The sequence below is a fragment of the Notolepis coatsorum genome (genome assembly GCF_963971535.1).
Source record: "Notolepis coatsorum genome assembly, chromosome: 10".
Classification (NCBI taxonomy): domain Eukaryota; kingdom Metazoa; phylum Chordata; class Actinopteri; order Aulopiformes; family Paralepididae; genus Notolepis; species Notolepis coatsorum.
The window spans coordinates 46,234,805-46,253,407 of record NC_140174.1 but is presented as its reverse complement, the minus strand read 5'-3'; the positions used below and the strand labels follow the sequence as shown (position 1 = coordinate 46,253,407).

Sequence of the window (18,603 nt, the reverse complement as noted above, 5' to 3'; positions counted from 1 at the left end):
TGCTAAATATGCCTTGATCGTTTTATAAATGTGTAAAATAAAATGTGTAAAAAAAAATAATAAAAAAAGACGCACTTCTTCAACCATTATCTGAATAAAAAAAAATTATCTAACCCTAACTAACCTTACTGTCATGCACTTGTCCTAATAAACTAACCTACACTGTAGCACTCAACACTTTGATGAACATTGTTGCTCAGCTGATAGAGTTGTGCCCTTCCTGATGGCTTGTCGTACAGAACATGTAAGTCGCTTTGGATAAAAGCATCAGCTAAATGATTAAATGTAAATGTATATTCTGTTTGATAATATTCATTCATTTCATTAATAACATTCTTGTCATTCTTGTAATTCCTACACTACACCGTTACAATGATATATAAAATATCATATTATAATATATACATTCAATATGCACATGACAGAAAATATTATATGCCATATAATATTTTTTGTCATGTGCATATTGAATGGGTATTATTAATCTACTATTAGGCCTACTACTAATACTAGCCGAGAGTAGGTCAAATTTGGGCTGGTAGCTCTCGGCTAGGTGGCAAATTAAAAAGTAGATCTTGGTTCAAAAAAGGTTGGGCACCCCTGCAATAGAGCAATCAGGGCAGATAGACAGGAAATTACCATCGTGTAACGCTAGGGTTTTTGCTCCCAGATGAGAGCAAAACCCCAAACATTCCACTCACAGCATGATGTCATACAAATGATCCCTCCACACCTACGCACCAACCTGCGGCGAGGTGCTGCATTGTTACACATTGATTAGATGAGAATGAGCCCTTACTCGTTCACGAAATACATACTTACTACATACACGGACGCAGACCTATAAACATATGCACATACAGGCGGTCAGGTGGCGTAGCGGAGATTGCGCTCGTCACCAATGCCAGAGGCTGCGGTCTCGACTCCCGGAGTCAGCATTGCCTTGGCTTGGGCTGATCGTCATACTAACTCGTTTGGCTGAGTTAGGGGGAGGGAAGTCATGGGTGGGAATCTGGCGTTGTGGACAGCGACGCCTACAGGTCAGGTCTGGGCGCTTGCTCAGCGGAGGCAGGATGAAGGCAGCGTGACCTCCCACGCGTTACGCTTCACCAATGAGAGTCCTCGCTGCCAGGTGAAAAAAGAGTCACTGGCTGTCGCTGCACGTGTCGGAGGAAGCGTGCGGATGACTTCAGGGTTCCCTTGTACCGACCAGTAGGAGAACATGCGCACAACAACCAGGCAGGGTAGGGGGGGAATTGGCACAACGACTAAATTGGGACGGGGAGAAAAACAGAGAAAAAATCTGAGAAAGAGAGGATAAAAAAAATAAAAAACATATGCACATACACATATATTGCCATGAATTAGGGAAGACCCACACATCCACACATACACAGCACATGTAAAATGACTGCAATGGGATTATTGTATGATCATGCAAAGAATGTCGCAATTTACTATGTGCTCATTTTAACTAATGTACTTTTGGTAATGATGTAATGACCACTTTTAAGTAGAAAAGCCTAACCAGGGACAGGGGTGGCAAACTAGCCTTGGCTAGAAATCCTACATGCAATACATCTTGTTATTGTAACTTGTTACAATGTTTTCTTTTGCATTGTCCCTGACAAATAAACAAATAAATAAAATAAAAACATTCATTCAGTTAGCTACTCTGCCCCTAGTGGTGACTCACAGGAACTATGCCTTTTAATGTTGAGAATGCTTTGCATCTATGACGCTTTGTGTCCTTGTGTTTTTTTACTGTGCATATTATTGCACATTTATAAAAATGTGTAATCAGTTTTCTGTTTAGCTGTTTTACCTGTCCAGGGACAGGTAACCCTTTTCCAGTGTGTCATAGCAGGGTAAACACACCTGCTGCTAATAACATTAATAATGGGTCTGCTTGATTTAGGTGTGCCTGCGAACCAGCATTGACAACACTGAATAGTATTGTCAATGCTGGCTCCCTGGCACACCAGAATCAAGCTGTGTTTACCCTGCTATGACACATCTGTGAAAAGGGGCTATTAACATTATTAATGTCATCGTTCGCATTAATTGTTCCCACCGAATAAACAAACGACACAAAACAAACACGGATGTCTACTTCTGTCTTCTTCTCATTGTCAGGCGTCGGAGCACATCCCTCCAGGCTACGAGGTGGTCTCCCTCCTGGAGGCGTTGAATGGCCCTCTGAACACGTCGCCGTCTGCCCCCCTCCACTCGGGTCCCAGTCACGTGTCCGGGGCCCTGCCCCCCTACAGCGGTGATACCCACCCGGCCCCGGCGCGCTCCCTCTCCCCGCTAGACCACTCCAACTCCAGCCAGGGACTCAAACTCAAGAAGAGTGGTTCTAAGTGAGTTGGCCATGTGCAAAAAAATAAATTGAACATTTTCATAGAACACAAGTACCTTGGCTTAGATCAGGGGGGTCCTCCAACTTCTCCAGCACGGGATTCAAACTGAGTAAAGTCTCACCTGTACTGGTGCTTTTATCAAGAGGGGGCCACCAGAGACTAACCTGTTTAGGGTCCCGAACCAATGTTTATAAAACCCTGCCTCTGATTAATGTAGGCTCAGAATGACATGTTCTACAGTATGTTCCCTTATATTCTTCCTTCACTCACTCACTCACTCACTCACTCACTCACTCACTCACTCACTCACTCACTCACTCACTCACTCACTCACTCACTCACTCACTCACTCACTCACTCACTCACTATGACACTGCATGTCTCATAAACACGTGTTATGTTCTCTCTTCCAGGTCACTTTCCCAGAATTCATCTGTGCTCCCTGAGGAGGAAGATGAGAAGTCCTGCAGTGAATCAGAAGTCCAGGCCTGTCGGCGTAAACTAGCTGTGGACCAGCAGGAGGTGTGTGTGTGTGTGTGTGTGTGTGTGTGTGTGTGTGTGTGTGTGTGTGTGTGTGTGTGTGTGTGTGTGTGTGTGTGTGTGTGTGTGTGTGTGTGTGTGTGTGTGTGTGTGTGTGTGTGTGTGTGTGTGTGTGTGTGTGTGTGTGTGTGTGTGTGTGTGTGTGTGTGTGTGTGTGTGTGTGTGTGTGTGTGTGTGTGTGTGTGTGTGTGTGTGTGTGTGTGTGTGTGTGTGTGTGTGTGTGTGTGTGTGTGTGTGCGCGCGCGCGCGCGCGTGTGCAGTTTTATCTTCTTCGGCCTAACGTGGGCCAGGAGCTACTCAAGAAGCTTTTTCCATGAAAAGGTTCTCTAGTGCAGGTTTAAAATCCTCTGGAGTCAGGGTAGAGTGTGTATATAATAGATATAGGTGAAGAGACCTTTATGCCCCGAGACGACTCAGACAGATAAAAACGCGGTACAACTCTGTATTAACCCTATGTCCTAAATGTCTTGTACACTGAGTGAATACATGTGTTGTATATGTTAGGTTTAAGGTCAGTGGGTAGGGGTTATGGTTCTGGTGAATGTCTGGGGGAGGGGCAAGGGAGTGAACGTTGTTAATGGGAGGTCCTCACCCAAGTATAGTAACACGAGTATGTGTGTGTGCGTGCATGAGTGTGTGTGTGTGTGTGTATTCTTGGGTGTGTTCATCTTAGTCTAAAATATCTCTGTATGGTATGCATGTGTGATAGATAGTTTGCGTGTGTGCATGCATGTGTGTGCCTGTGTGCGCCTGTATATGTGTGTGTACATGTGTGTGTTTGTGTGCTATTTTGAGTGCATGTCTAACTCTAGTTCTTGTCTTACAGAATGGTGTGACTCCAGAGAGTGAGAACCTGACTCTGTCCTCGTCTGGAGCCATCGACCAATCATCCTGCACCGGAACTCCCCTCTCCTCCACCATCACCTCCCCCGAAGGTATACACACACACACACACACACACACACACACACACACACACACACACACACACACACACACACACACACACACACACACACACACACACACACACACACACACACACACACACACACACACACACACACACACACGAGGCACGCACATGCACACACACACAGAGGCATGCACACACACACACACACGCACGCACGCACACACACACACACACACACACACACACACACACACACACACACACACACACACACACACACACACACACACACAGGCATGCACACACACACACACACACACACACACACACACACACACACACACACACACACACACACACACACAGAGGCACGCACATGCACACACACACAGAGGCATGCACACACACACACACACGCACGCACGCACACACACACACACACACACACACACACACACACACACACACACACACACACACACACACACACACACACACACACACACACACACACACACACACACACACACAGGCATGCACACACACACACACACACACACACAGACGTGCACACGCACACACACACAGGCACACACACAGACCGGCATGCATGCATGCGCACACACATACACATTTGAATGATTTACTGTATTTGTGTCCACATAATGATCAAGCAGGCAAGGGACATTAACATTGTAAATGCATTCAGATATTCAGAGACCTTTCAGTTACATACAGTATGTACTCTATTGACGATCAGGTTGAGACATATGGCACAATTTGGCAGATGGCAAAATGACACACAGTCTGCTTCAAAAGGGTACGGCTATCCCTCTTACTCCATTAATCGCTGTTGTTTTTGATGTGAATTGAATTATTTCCTGAAGAAATGGTGAGCATGTCTCTAGTAAGCACTAGATTTAAGATGTTGTTCTGCGTGATTGCATGTGGGAAACACGTTTTACAGACTTGTTGATTAACTCAACTAAACAATTATTCGACAAAATCCTGAATTTATTTAGTTGATGAAAGCCCTAAAAAGCAATGTCTCTTCCACACTATGCAGCATTACATCAGATACTGAACAACACCCTGTTAACAGCCTGGTCCTTCTACCGGTGAGACCTGCTCTCTGACCCAGGAGCTGTCGCCTGTAGCCTAGCTGTGAAATGCTCTGCTCCAGCTGGTGATATTTCAGCAGCTTGGTTCAAAAGATACACACACACACACACACACACACACACACACACACACACACACACACACACACACACACACCTACACACCTACACACATACACACACACAAACAAACAAACACAAAAAAACGACTAACACAAGAAAGTGTCAGACAATCTGCAGGATCCCAATTGACATACAAAGATGCCAAGCTCTACTATCATCTCTACTATCATCTCTACTATCATCTCTACCGTCATCTCTACTGTCATCTCTACTATCATCTCTACTATCATCTCTACTGTCATCTCTACTGTCATCTCTACTATCATCTCTACTATCATCTTTACTATCATCTCTACTATCATCTCTACTATCATCTCTACTGTCATCTCTACTGTCATCTCTACTATCATCTCTACTGTCATCTCTACTATCATCTCTACTGTCATCTCTACTATCATCTCTACTATCATCTCTACTATCATCTCTACTGTCATCTCTACTGTCATCTCTACTGTCATCTCTACTATAATCTCTACTGTCATCTCTACTGTCATCTCTACTATCATCTCTACTATCATCTCTACTATCATCTCTACTGTCATCTCTACTATCATCTCTACTGTCATCTCTACCGTCATCTACTATCATCTCTACTATCATCTCTACTATCATCTCTACTATCATCTCTACCGTCATCTCTACTGTCATCTCTACTGTCATCTCTACTGTCATCTCTACTATCATCTCTACTATCATCTCTACTATCATCTCTACTATCATCTCTACTATCATCTCTACCGTCATCTCTACTGTCATCTCTACTGTCATCTCTACTATCATCTCTACTGTCATCTCTACCGTCATCTACTATCATCTCTACTGTCATCTCTACTGTCATCTCTACCGTCATCTCTACTATCATCTCTATTGTCATCTCTACTGTCATCTCTACCGTCATCTACTATCATCTCTACTATCATCTCTACTGTCATCTCTACCGTCATCTACTATCATCTCTACTATCATCTCTACTGTCATCTCTACTGTCATCTCTACTATCATCTCTACTATCATCTCTACTATCATCTCTACCGTCATCTCTACTATCATCTCTACCGTCATCTCTACTATCATCTCTACTATCATCTCTACTGTCATCTCTACTGTCATCTCTACTATCATCTCTACCGTCATCTACTATCATCTCTACTATCATCTCTACTATCATCTCTACTATCATCTCTACTATCATCTCTACCGTCATCTCTACTGTCATCTCTACCGTCATCTCTACTGTCATCTCTACTATCATCTCTACCGTCATCTCTACTGTCATCTCTACTGTCATCTCTACTATCATCTCTACTATCATCTCTACCGTCATCTCTACTGTCATCTCTACTATCATCTCTACTGTCATCTCTACTATCATCTCTACCGTCATCTCTACTGCTGATGAGAAGCAGGATGGAGAACAGCATGTGTCTCTTGTGTCTGTCAGACCCAGTGAGCAGCAGCCTGGCCCAGTCAGTGATGTCCATGGCCTCGTCCCACTCCCAGCACTCCCACATCAGCACTGACACCATGTCCTCCATGTCAGGGTCCTACCTGGCCGGGGCCGAGGGGGAGCCCGATGGGGAGGAAGGGGGAGAAGCAGAGGAGGAGGAGAACCAGGACGCCCCCATGGAAAGAGGACCCTCGCAGCAGGACGGGGTGAGGCCATGTGGGAGGATGGAAGGATGGATGGATGGATGGACGGAGGGAGGGACAGACGGACAGACGGATGGATGAAAAGATGGAAGGATGGATGGATGGATGGATGGATGGATGGATGGATGGATGGAAGAAAGGAAGGATGGACGGATGGAAGGATGCATTGGATGGGAGCATGTGTTGAGAGAGAGAGGCTGGGAGAGATGGGAAGAGAGAGGGACAATGGGGTATTTTTGAGGAAATAAAACAATACAAGCCCTGAGGAAATACCCAGCCTATACACTTTTGTGTGTGTAGTGTTGATTATTGGTGTTAATCATTGACTATAGTTCATAGGTCACCCACTTTTTATTTGACTACTGCATCACTGAGGACTATAAAGGATTTAGGACATTGGGTGGGACGGTCACGTGACCCAAATCAGCCAATGGGAGCGAGGGTCTGGAGAGTGTGGGTCCGCAAAGTGTTGCGGTCCTGAGTGTGTCGGTGCTGTGGTCCTGCAGCTGGATACTATTGCTCGGCTGCGCAATGCATTGGTTTGTGACGTCGCCCGATTTTTTTATTTTAAATATAAGAGGGTATTGGAACGAGGCATTAAATTAACAACATTTAAAAAAAAAATTTAAATAATAATCTTTGAAAGATAAAAAAAAAATATAAAAAAAAAAAAAAAAAAGTATCTTTGAATTGCGGGACATTGTTTTGTTGTAGCGGGACGCGGGACAAACGTCCCAATATCGGGATTGTCCCGTGAATCGCGTGACAGGTGGGCACCCTACGTGCGGTAGATTGGATGAGAACGCAGACAGAGATCCCTTCTTTTATAGTTCGATTTCTGATACTGCATCCCAATCAAAATCTACATCCAACTCCGGGACATCCTTTCTCCAAATCGTATCCAGGGGGAGCTCTTTATACGAGGTCATGAGTAAATGGCGATAAAAGTCAGAAACGAAGCCTCTCGATGTCTCTTTGTCATAAAAGAATTTGTGAAAGCGGTGATGCACTAGTGGAGCGTCCCATGGCACGCCATGAGCCTTCAGAGCTGCTCTTATTTGTAAATAAAAGAAAAAGGAGGTTCCGGGGAGATCATATCCGTTGGATATATCCTGGAAAGAGCGGAGACCAGAGTTATCGATGATATCCCCCAATGTGTGGATGCCTTTCTTTTCCCATCTAGGTTACCTAATAGGTCAGGGGTGGGCAATTATTTTCCCCAGGGGGCCGAATGAGCAACTGAAAATATGTTGGGGGGCCGGGCCAAAATTCCAAACTCAATTATGCATAATATACATTTTATTTCTATATAAAAAGCAGTAAATGGCATTGTTTTGACCCCTGGTAAGAGTGTATGTTATTATTTGGCAATTAAAAGGTGAGGTTAGCTTTCAAAAATATAATTTATTCAAATATAATTTATTTCCAAAATGATAAACAAAATGTGAAACATTAATAACAAAGGGCATTTTGAGTTTCATATACTATTGAAACAAGGATTTTCTTAGCTTTCTAAAGACATCACATCATCTTATAGCAAAAATAAACAAGACATGTCACTGAACTGTGTAAAGAAAAGTGTACCAGTTTTGTAGCCTTTTTTACTTTACATGCCTATATTAATGTTTTCAGAACTGTGCAAAAAAAAGAAAAAAAAATATCAAGTGTCCCATTTCACTTGTTATATTTCCACATTTTAGTGTTCTTCAGCTCTTTTTTTTTCATTCAGTGTGAGAAATCCAGTCTCTGTTGAGCTTTAACAAGTCCATCAAAGTCAGGTTGCATGTCTGAGGTGGAGATGCGAAGCACAGCTGCCAGATGTTCATCAGTGAGAGAGGATCTGTACCTGGACTTGGTAAATGTCATGACCGAGAATGTCTGTTCACATATGTAGGTGGATCCAAAGAGAACCAACATATTCTGAGCATGTCTCCTAAGCATAAGCGTAAGCATAAGCATAAGCTCCTAAGCGTGTGAACGTTGACATAAAAAAAAATTAAAATAAAAAAATTAAAAAAAACTTTTTTTTAATTTTTTTTAATTATCATGTAATCTTTCGCGGGCCGGTCAGAATCATCCGGCCCGCGGGCCGTACAATGCTCAGGTCTGTAATAGGTTGTTGTCCAATAAGGAGAAGATTGTTATTAAATAGAGGGGAATGCGTGCCATTGATGGCGGTTTGTACCCACTTTCTGAGTGTCACGCCAAGTTTGGATCACATGTGTGATTACTAGAGGGCCAAATCGTAATTTACATTGTTTAATTGATATGTTGGTATACACAATATCCTGAATTCTATATGGGGACACCAACTTCTCCTCCAATGGTCGCCAAGATACAGCTGCTTGAGCGTCAAACCAAGTGATCAAAGGTCTCAGAGAGAAAGCTTGAAAATAATATTTAAAGTCTGGAAATGCTAAGCCCCCATCGAGTTTACTCCTTTGGGCAGTTGATCTCTTCAAGCGCGGGCGTTTATTGTTCCAAACGAATTTTTTTAACGATTTCTGATACTCTGTATTTGGTACAGATTCTGTCTCTCTTGGTCAGACAAATTTTGGAGGCTGTGATGTACAGAGACGTAGAGACAGCTCTGTGTAGGAGTGTGAGCTGGAATAGAGCTTAGCACCTAGATGATTGTGATTGGTTGAAGAGATACAAACAACGCATAGCCTTTACCCGCTGCCCCCCATCACCCCCCCAACTCTCACCCGCCCACCCGTATTCATCCATGCTAATTCTTTATTTTTTTGCACTGATACACTGGCACAACGGAATCTGAAGAAAGAAAGGTCTGGGCAATGGGAGACTTGGCAAACAGCATGCCATGTTATTGGGACTGCCCCAATTAAAACTATGGTAGCCTAAAATGAAAGAATAGCCTGCTTTGATACCAGACGCCCCGGGGTGTCCTTAGCAATAGGGACCGGCACTGGTGCCCGTCCTTCAGCATGAGAAGTACTGACGTAGGAAAGGTGTAGAGATAGGTGGTAGGAGGATAAGGATATCCTGAATTTGGAGAGAAATCGATTGGCAACTTCTATGACGATCTCTGTGTATGCGTTTCCTCATCTGTGTTCAGGAACTTCCCAAGGACCAGACGGAACAAAACTACTCTGGGGGAGTAGTAGAGGACCAGGATTCAGAGGTGAATATAATGAACAATGTTCTCCATGGGATTAATACCCCAATATCTATTAATACTCTGCTATCTATTCATGTCTATATTTATTTATACATTCTTTTACATGTATTAATATTTCATAGAAATTCTATTTATAGTGATTGATGGAGTCTCTGTCCCTATCACCCCCCCCCAACCCACCCCACCATTCTAGGGAAATGATGTCACAGAGGAGGACTGTCCCTCCCCTCATGAGAAGGGTAATTAACTCTTTAACCTCTCACCCCTGACCTTGTCATCTCCCCTTTGCACTCGCCACCTTCTGGCCATATGGGAAAAGAAATACAAACACCCTCTATCACAAGGCCTCAAAGCCTCTCTAACACTAATATTTGAATGCATTCACTCTAAATGTTTGGCTACTGTACACAATCATTGATTTCCTCTCAAATATTGCTTAGCGAATGTTCCTCTTAAATATTAATGCAGTACTTACTCACATGGCCAGTCAATAACGACCCACATGATGAGGGATCTTGTGTCAGACATCGTCCTCTAGATGGGGCTCATTGCAAACGCTGTAAGACTGGCTGGAAAAGCAATAACCACATAATGATAGACGTATGGGTGACGTGTGCAAAGACCCTATTGTCTGACGTGAATCACATCAGCAAAGAAATTCAAACCATTACACTCAGAGAGAGAGAGAGAGAGAGAGAGAGAGAGAGAGAGAGAGAGAGAGAGAGAGAGAGAGAGAGAGGGAGAGGGAGAGGGAGAGGGAGAGGGAGAGGGAGAGAGAGGGAGAGAGAGAGAGAACACTCAACACAGTATATTTGTATCATCGTCACATTTCATGGCTCAGTTTTCAACAGTCGAAAGCTTTGGATAAAAGAGGTTCTGCTGTGTACTAATAGTGATCTGCATCTGCATGCAAGGGATTTGCACCCCTTTATAAATGTTGTATGTGTGTGTGTCTGTGTGTGTGTGTGTGTGTGTGTGTGTGTGTGTGTGTGTGTGTGTGTGTGTGTGTGTGTGTGTGTGTGTGTGTGTGTGTGTGTGTGTGTGTGTGTGTGTGTGTGTGTGTGTGTGTGTGTGTGTGTGTGTGTGTGTGTGTGTGTGTGTGTGTGTGTGTGTGTGTGTGTGTGTGTGTGTGTGTGTGTGTGTGTGTGTGTGTGTGTGTGTGTGTGTGTGTGTGTGTGTGTGTGAGAGAGAGAGAGAGAGAGAGAGAGAGGTTCACCTTTACCATTCCTGTAGTCTTGTTTGCTCTGCAGCCTGCATGTGATTTCTACCTGCTGCATCATGATATAAGATTATTTATGGGCTCCATCCACATTTCTATGGAATGCTATATTTGTCTTTGTCTCTGTGTGTGTGTGTGTGTGTGTGTGTGTGTGTGTGTGTGTGTGTGTGTGTGTGTGTGTGTGTGTGTGTGTGTGTGTAAGAGAGAGAGAGAGACAGAGTTGGAGTGAATGGAATGTGTGAGTTATATTTCTTGTCGTCCTGTGCCCACCTCCACACCCCTCTCTGTCTCAAGGTCAGACTAAAGAGAGCTTGAGGCTCACATGACGGTGCTCCCTTGTACAGCTCAAATACAGTATGTGTGGTGGAGCAGATGGGAGTCTGTGGTTCTCTGTGGATTGTCGTGTTGTGTATGTGTGTGTTTGTGAGTGTTTGTGTGTCTCTAAATCCTGATACCTTTAAGCCAAACAGAGATAATCAGTGAAAACCGACGTTTTTTTAATGTGTTATCGGCTCCTTAGGAACCAAGACGCCTTGTGCTGCCTGACATATCGTACACTGCGTCTGTGTATAATGTAGGATGTGTGTTTGCGTGCACATGTGTGTGCATCTGCACCAACCCTGCGTGCCAGCTTCTGTATGCGCCCTGTCTATTTGCTGAGCTGCCAATCATTCAGTCATCTCAGTCAGTTTCTCATAATAAGCATGCACGCACACACACACATATGCACGTGCACGCACACGGCACACACACACACACACACACACACACACGCACACACACACACACACACACACACACACACACACACACACACACGCACATCATTTCTATCAGTATCTGGTCATGCTTGAAAAGGCAGAAATACTGTACTTTATCAACCTTTAAAGTATTTGTATTATCTAAATCTAGCTTTATACATTTGAATAATTAGATAAACAGTATTCTCATACATTTGAATAATTAGATAAACAGTATTATCATACAGTTGAATAATTACATAAACAATATTCTCATACAGTTGAGTAATTAGATAAACAATATTCTCATACAGTTGAATAATAATATAAACAATATTCTCATACAGTTGAATAATTAGATAAACAATATTCTCATACAGTTGAATAATAATATAAACAATATTATCATACAGTTGAATAATTGGATAAACAGTATTATCTTACAGTTGATTAATTAGATAAACAATATTCCCATACAGTTGAATAATAATATAATAATATAAACAATATTCTCATACAGCTGAATAATTGGATAAACAATATTCTCATACAGTTGAATAATTAGATAAACACTATTCTCATACATTTGAATAATTGAATAATAATGATCATGCAATAATGTGTTATCATTGCCATTCCAGCATGACCACCCAATGACCATGCAACCCCCCCCCCCCCCCCCCCCCACCTCTGACACCCCCCCCCCCCCCCCCCCCCCCCCACTCCCACTCTCCCTGCTGTGCCTGGCTGCTCTTGTTTGACCTTTGCCCTCGCTTGCAGGTGGGCGGAGCAGGTGTCCAGAGTTGGCCAATAACAATCAGGGCGTCGCCCTCTGTGACACGCCCTCTTTGGGGTTGGATAATGAGCAGGCTCCCGACAGCCGATTCGCCGGTGAGTGGCAACCTACCGAACATGGACCAATGAGAGCTGAGGACTGGGCATGAGAATGTTGGGACTGGGCTCAGATTGGGGGGAGATGGATGAGGGACGACACCAGAGAAGAGTTGCGTTACAGTTAAAAGCATTGCATGAGCACAAGTGGAATTATGTGAGGCAGGAGAGGAGAATGGTCAGTCGACTTGGTTGTCAGAAACATTGACGAATACTCATCTCATCCAGTTAAAGCAAAAAAACAGAAGTAGCATTGGAAGTTGTGGGACCAGTACCTGTGACGCGCTTTTCACAGACTTCAAAAGATACCAGTGTTCCGTCCAAAACACTCAACTGTAGTGAACTGTAGAGCGACTCCAGAGGAGCGTGTAGAGTTTGTCTTTGCCCAGCATGAAGAACTGGGGCCTTCAGCCTTCCTTCTCTTCATCCCTACCCCCCCTTTGGTGTTGTGGTGGATCGTGTTGTTGATCGTTGTTGTTGTTGTTTTCTCAGAGTAATGGGGGTCTGTGCTCCCCCAGCCCCCCCCTCCCCACAACCCCCCCCCCCCCCCCCCCCAGAAAAAGCTGTGTGTGTACCGTACTGTATGTGTGAAAGGGGATGTCAGTTTTAATGCGTGCGCCTCCTGCATGTAGTTTCCTGTAGTTGTGTGTATGCATCTGGATGTGTGTGGAGGTGTGTGTGTGTGTTTGGTCCATCCCAGAGTCCAAGCTCATGTTCAGTGTCTGCCAGCTCCGAGCCGCTTTGCCAAACATCTGCAACTCATTCTTAAACCCCTTCATTCTCCTCCATCCTCCTCCTCCTCCTCCCTCGCTTCATAGATGTACAGTTGTAGTGCTGGATGGGTTACTGCAATGAGAGCAAAAGGTATTGTTTTATTATTATTATTATTATTTGTTATATGGATACAAATAAGTTACTACAGTATTATTAACACACCCATTAGCGCGTACGCATCACTGAAGTGTCAAGTCAAGGTACGTTGGGTGAAAAACTCCCAGTATACCAACGAGTATGCTTTGGCTTTGCACCAGTCGAGCACCTCTCTGCCTCGTATCCACCTGTCCCCTCGTCCCCCCTCCCCCGTCCATGTCCCTGAACCCCACCCCAACCATTGATGTTTTGTTGTGGATGTTGTGTGATGTATTGTGCTGTAAAAGTATTCTGTTCTGTTATGTCTCTCTCTCTCTCTCTCTCTCTCTCTCTCTCTCTCTCTCTCTCTCTCTCTCTCTCTCTCTCTCTCTCTCCGGTTTTCTCCTTTCCCCCCGACATTTCATATTCCTCTGTCTCTTTCTGGATATTCTCCCTTTGCTCTCTCCTCTCTTTCTCTCTCTCTCTTTCCCTCCCTCCCTTCTTTCGCTCTCTTTCGGATGGACAGATGAGGATTCGTGCCCAGTGCACATTGAGGAATAGGTATGGAGTTGCGGCTAGCTGGTAGATTAGATGCTGCTAACGCCAGAGCCTCACATGTTGTAGCTCTCTTTGCCCTGCACTCTAAGACTTACCCGGCTTTCGTTAACCCCCCGTATTAGATGTCCAAGCATGATTTCACTGCAGTGGCACCCAGCAAGCAAGCAAGCTGAGTCCAGGCCAACTGAGCCATTCAACCTGTAAATCCTCATGTAGGAAGACTTTACCTGAGACTTTGAGGACGCTGTTTGGAGTGCGTATGCCGATAGTTGAAGCAGTTGTATTTGAAATCCTCATCTTATCTAAATGATTGGTCTAAAGACTGGCCCAGTGGCCAATAGAACATTGGCCAAAGTGTTTGCTGGGTAGTATTCTCCCTGATTCTGCAGACATGCAGAACCAAGCCCAGACCCCAACTAGGTGTTAGTCTACGAACTCAAATTGTTTCTGGGCTCATTTTAAAGGTGGACTATGCAGTTTCAAGGGAAAGGAGATTTGTTTTTACATTTGCAGGACCTGCAATTAGTTTACAAAACATATTTACTATACATGTACATCTACACAATTATTCTATCTTATGTCACCATGAATCAAAACGAAATTATTTTGAGGCACTGTGACAGTTTTCCCCAAAGACCCACCAATCTTCCTCTGAGGACAGTGCTTATTATTATCTGCTTATTCAGTTATGAAGACATATACCATACTGTACATTTCCCCCCCCCTCCCTCTTCCTCTCCCCAAAAAGTACATAGTGCACCTTTAAATCTCACACGCCCTACTCATAGCTGGGTAGCCACTGCTGTGTAAGTGGGTTAGACGGGCTGCTGTGGCGCTTCTAACCAAAAACAACACATAGAATAATAATAACACTAAGTATATACACAAACGTGTTGGTGGTATTGAATGGGCAATCTGCTTCAGAGATATACCCCGACAGCCCTCATTTTTAGATACAGAGGTCCCAGTCACGCCAATGGATATTGTGCATGCAGCCTGATAGATCCTAATTTGACCCCTCGCCCCCCCCAATAAGCCATGGAACGCAGCCATGTCCCTGAGTGATGTCAACTACTACATCACAGCACAAGGGCCTGTCATAAAGATGCATTTCTCTCTCTCTCTCTCTCTCTCTCTCTCTCTCTCTCTCTCTCTCTCTCTCTCTCTCTCTCTCTCTCTCTCTCTCTCTCTCTCTCTCTCTCAGGTCTGAGGTATCTCGGGGGGTACAGGCCCGTGATGGAGCCCCTCCCCCACCACGCATCCACCAGTAATATTAACCTGGAGGAGCAGGTGGCGGAGCCTATGGACGGCCAGAGTCCGAAACATCCCCGCCGCGGACCACTCATTGTGTAATGCACGCACACACACAGACACATACACACGCACACACATGCACATACACACACACACACACACACACACACAAACACACACTAAAACCTATCCGTCCAGTGTCAGCTCGCTATCTGCCACATGCTGGAGACTGTATCCACTGGCCGCGGAGACCCTCCATTACGACGCTTGTCTTGGACTGAATGTGATTGTCTTCGCTGACGATGGGACTCTTCTCGTCCAGAGTTGAGAGCAGAAGAAGAGGAACTGGAAAAACAAGACCAACCCCTTCCGTCGTCATCCGAGCACATTTATCGCAGGGGCTCCTTTGCCCCACATTTTTCTTGCTGTGAAAAAAAAAGAAAAAAAGAACTTCCATCAGATTAGTCTGCCCCTCCTATGTTAGCTTACCAGTAAATGTCTTTATTTAACCGCTTGCCTTTTGGTTAGACCAGTGGTAGGTGCGTGGTTGAGACTCTGTCTGCAATGCACTCTTTCTCCTCTCCTCTGTTTCTCTTTCTCCTCCTCCGTTTCTCTTTTCCTCTCCTCCGTTTCTCTTTCTCCTCTCCTGTCCTCTTCTCTCGTCTCCTCCTCTTTATTACCAGCCAACTAGTCAGGGGCTACTGTGATCTGCAATCGGATTTAATATTTAATGTACTTCTTCTCTGCTATGTGTTCAATGAGTGGTTGAACACTCTAAAGATGAAAAAAAGAAAATAATCTAAATCAGCTACACCGGGCTACCTTACCAGACTTGGCTTGACTGGACTGGACTGACCCCTCTCTACGGATCAGGAGGCTCCAGTCCTGGTTTTTGCATGCAGCTCTCTGATGTCTCTGCTCACTTCTACTGATGTCTCTCTCTCATTCCCGTGGTGATTTTACAACCCAAAACAAACCCGCTCTGATTGTGACTCAGTGAAAGACTTACTAAAGTCTGGATTTGTAAGATAAACCCAAAAATGGTTGACATGGTTGATGAGCTTAAAAATGGTGGACCGTGGTCAAAATGAACATGAAGTGGAACGTTAAAGGAGACAAAATATCTCAAACAGAATGTATGATGATGATGATGATGATAGTGATGATAAATGGAACTTAGAAGAAGGAGAATGTATTTTAAACGTGTGTGTGTGTGTCTGAGTGTGTGTGTGTGTGTGTGTGTGTGTGTGTGTGTGTGTGTGTGTGTGTGTGTGTGTGTGTGTGTGTGTGTGTGTGTGTGTGTGTGTCTGAGTGTGTGTGTGTGTGTATGTGTGTGTGTGTCTTTTGGGGGATGAGTTGTTAACCAAACTAGATGAACCCTTTCATGAAACTTGCCATGTTGAACCTTTCCCCCCAAACCCCCCCTCGTCCCCCACTCTGACATGCCGGCTTGTCCTCCTCCAAACCCAGCCTTAGCATGTCAGTATTGACCTATCTCAAGCCCCGCCCTCCTTTCTCAATCCTCCAATCACAACTGTTGCTTCTGAGGGAAGCAACAGTTGTGATTGAAGCAACAGTTGTGATTGAAGCAACAGTTGTGATTGGAGGATCAAAGAAAAGAGGGTGGGGCTTGAGGTAGGTCAATCATCTCCATCAGACCGGAGATCCACACAACTACAAAGATACTACAAAGCAATAAAGATGCTCAAGCTGCATCCTCTTCCCTTTTCCCTCCAAAAGAAAGCTCTCATATCCATTACAGGTATAAACTTGGTCCAAGTAAAGTGTTTGCACTGGCTGGCTAACATTATCTCATTCAGCGTACATTTTACACTGTGTTTTCTTTGTTGCTATTGTAAGGGACTTAAGGCTAATAGACCACACCTTACATGGGGATCTGTAAAGTCAAGACTGTCACACTGGCCACACTGTAGTTATTTGACATGTTGCTTGACCTCACACTCACCTGACATGCTAACCGAGCCCTGGGCTGTTCAACAGACAGGATGAACGTTCTTCTCCTCATTTGTGAAAACTCCTTTTAGTTTAGTTTTATTTTGTATTAATTTTAGTGTATAGCTCACCTGTTATTGATGTTATATGATCTGTGTTTTATTTGTTGCAAAAAAAAAAAAATACAAAAACTGTGTTGTTTATTATTATGTGGATGATAATATGTGAAAATTAGTCATGGTTTACAGACACACACACACACACAAACGAGCACGTGCATACAGACATGCACGACATGTACAGTACACACACACACACACAGGAAAATGCACATGCCTACAAACACTGTTGCATACAAACACATGACTTAAAAGGGACGATATCAACATTGAATGCACTACCGGCTGTTTCCTTGACAGCACACTTTGCGGTGCATGAGGCGATTGTAGAGTCAGCATGTTAGTCTAGGTCAGTCAGCACCCCTCTGTAGAATACTTACAATGGAACACACCCCTGTTGGAAACGCCTACATGGTTCGCCCCGCCGTAACGCTCTGTAATGTTATATATATATATATATATATTGGTCATGGCGCCCTTTGACCATTGCGCTATGGTCAAATGTAATGCACTATATATTGAGGTACGGTGTCATTTTACATGGCGGTGTGTTGCACGAGACACACCGAAATACCCTTTTCCTTATCCATAGCTGCATACAGTACGCCACGGCTCTCGCTACATCACAGTCAGAATGTTAAGACTAAGCCATTCTCTTGTCACCATTTACAGTATGATATCAAAGGAACAAGGTCCCTGTCCTCCTCCACCCACTTTTCTAGAATTTAGATTGAAAAATGATCATGACGACATCAAAAGAACAATAAAGTTTTTGCAACGAAACCATCGTCCTGTCTATGTACATGCTGTCGAATGTGATTAAAGACCAGAGAACGATTGACCTTGAAATGGCAAGATCAAGATGGCGGTAGAAACGGAGGTGTGACCGGATATGTTACAGTTAGACTAACATTGATTCCTGGCCTGTCTGGCGGTGTCTGCATTAAATAATTAACATGGTTTCAGACCAAATTGACCAATATTCCCCTGAAATCAAATTCTACTTTCTCAGATAGAGGCAGGGATAGAGAGGATACACTACCTGATGTCTGCCAGCCGGCATCACACCCTCTACTGCTGATACTGTTTTGAGCAGCAGGCACTCAGTTCACATTAACCTTACTTCCTGACCCGCCTCAGTCCACCTTCAACCGTGAGGCCCATC

The 18,603-nt window shown here is 44.2% G+C and overlaps 1 protein-coding gene across 8 annotated transcripts in view; it reads left to right on the top strand.

Annotated features, from left to right (window-relative positions):
• Positions 1-18,140, top strand: part of rnf157 (ring finger protein 157) — a 48,079-nt gene extending 29,939 nt beyond the window's left edge. For 2 of the 8 annotated variants that reach the window (XM_084322819.1, XM_084322818.1), the window contains exons 12-19: positions 2,137-2,363; positions 2,777-2,885; positions 3,730-3,838; positions 6,505-6,716; positions 9,793-9,858; positions 10,049-10,094; positions 12,595-12,705; positions 15,317-18,140. In XM_084322819.1, the coding sequence (XP_084178945.1) occupies positions 2,137-2,363; positions 2,777-2,885; positions 3,730-3,838; positions 6,505-6,716; positions 9,793-9,858; positions 10,049-10,094; positions 12,595-12,705; positions 15,317-15,465 (1,029 nt within the window). In that variant the 3' untranslated portion in view covers positions 15,466-18,140. Of the gene's footprint in view, positions 1-2,136; positions 2,364-2,776; positions 2,886-3,729; positions 3,839-6,504; positions 6,717-9,792; positions 9,859-10,048; positions 10,095-12,594; positions 12,706-13,523; positions 13,570-14,080; positions 14,116-15,316 lie in introns of all 8 variants that reach the window. The other 6 variants (XR_014620157.1, XR_014620156.1, XM_084322822.1 and 3 more) reach the window with 6 other exon arrangements.
• Positions 18,141-18,603: the final 463 nt, after the last annotated feature.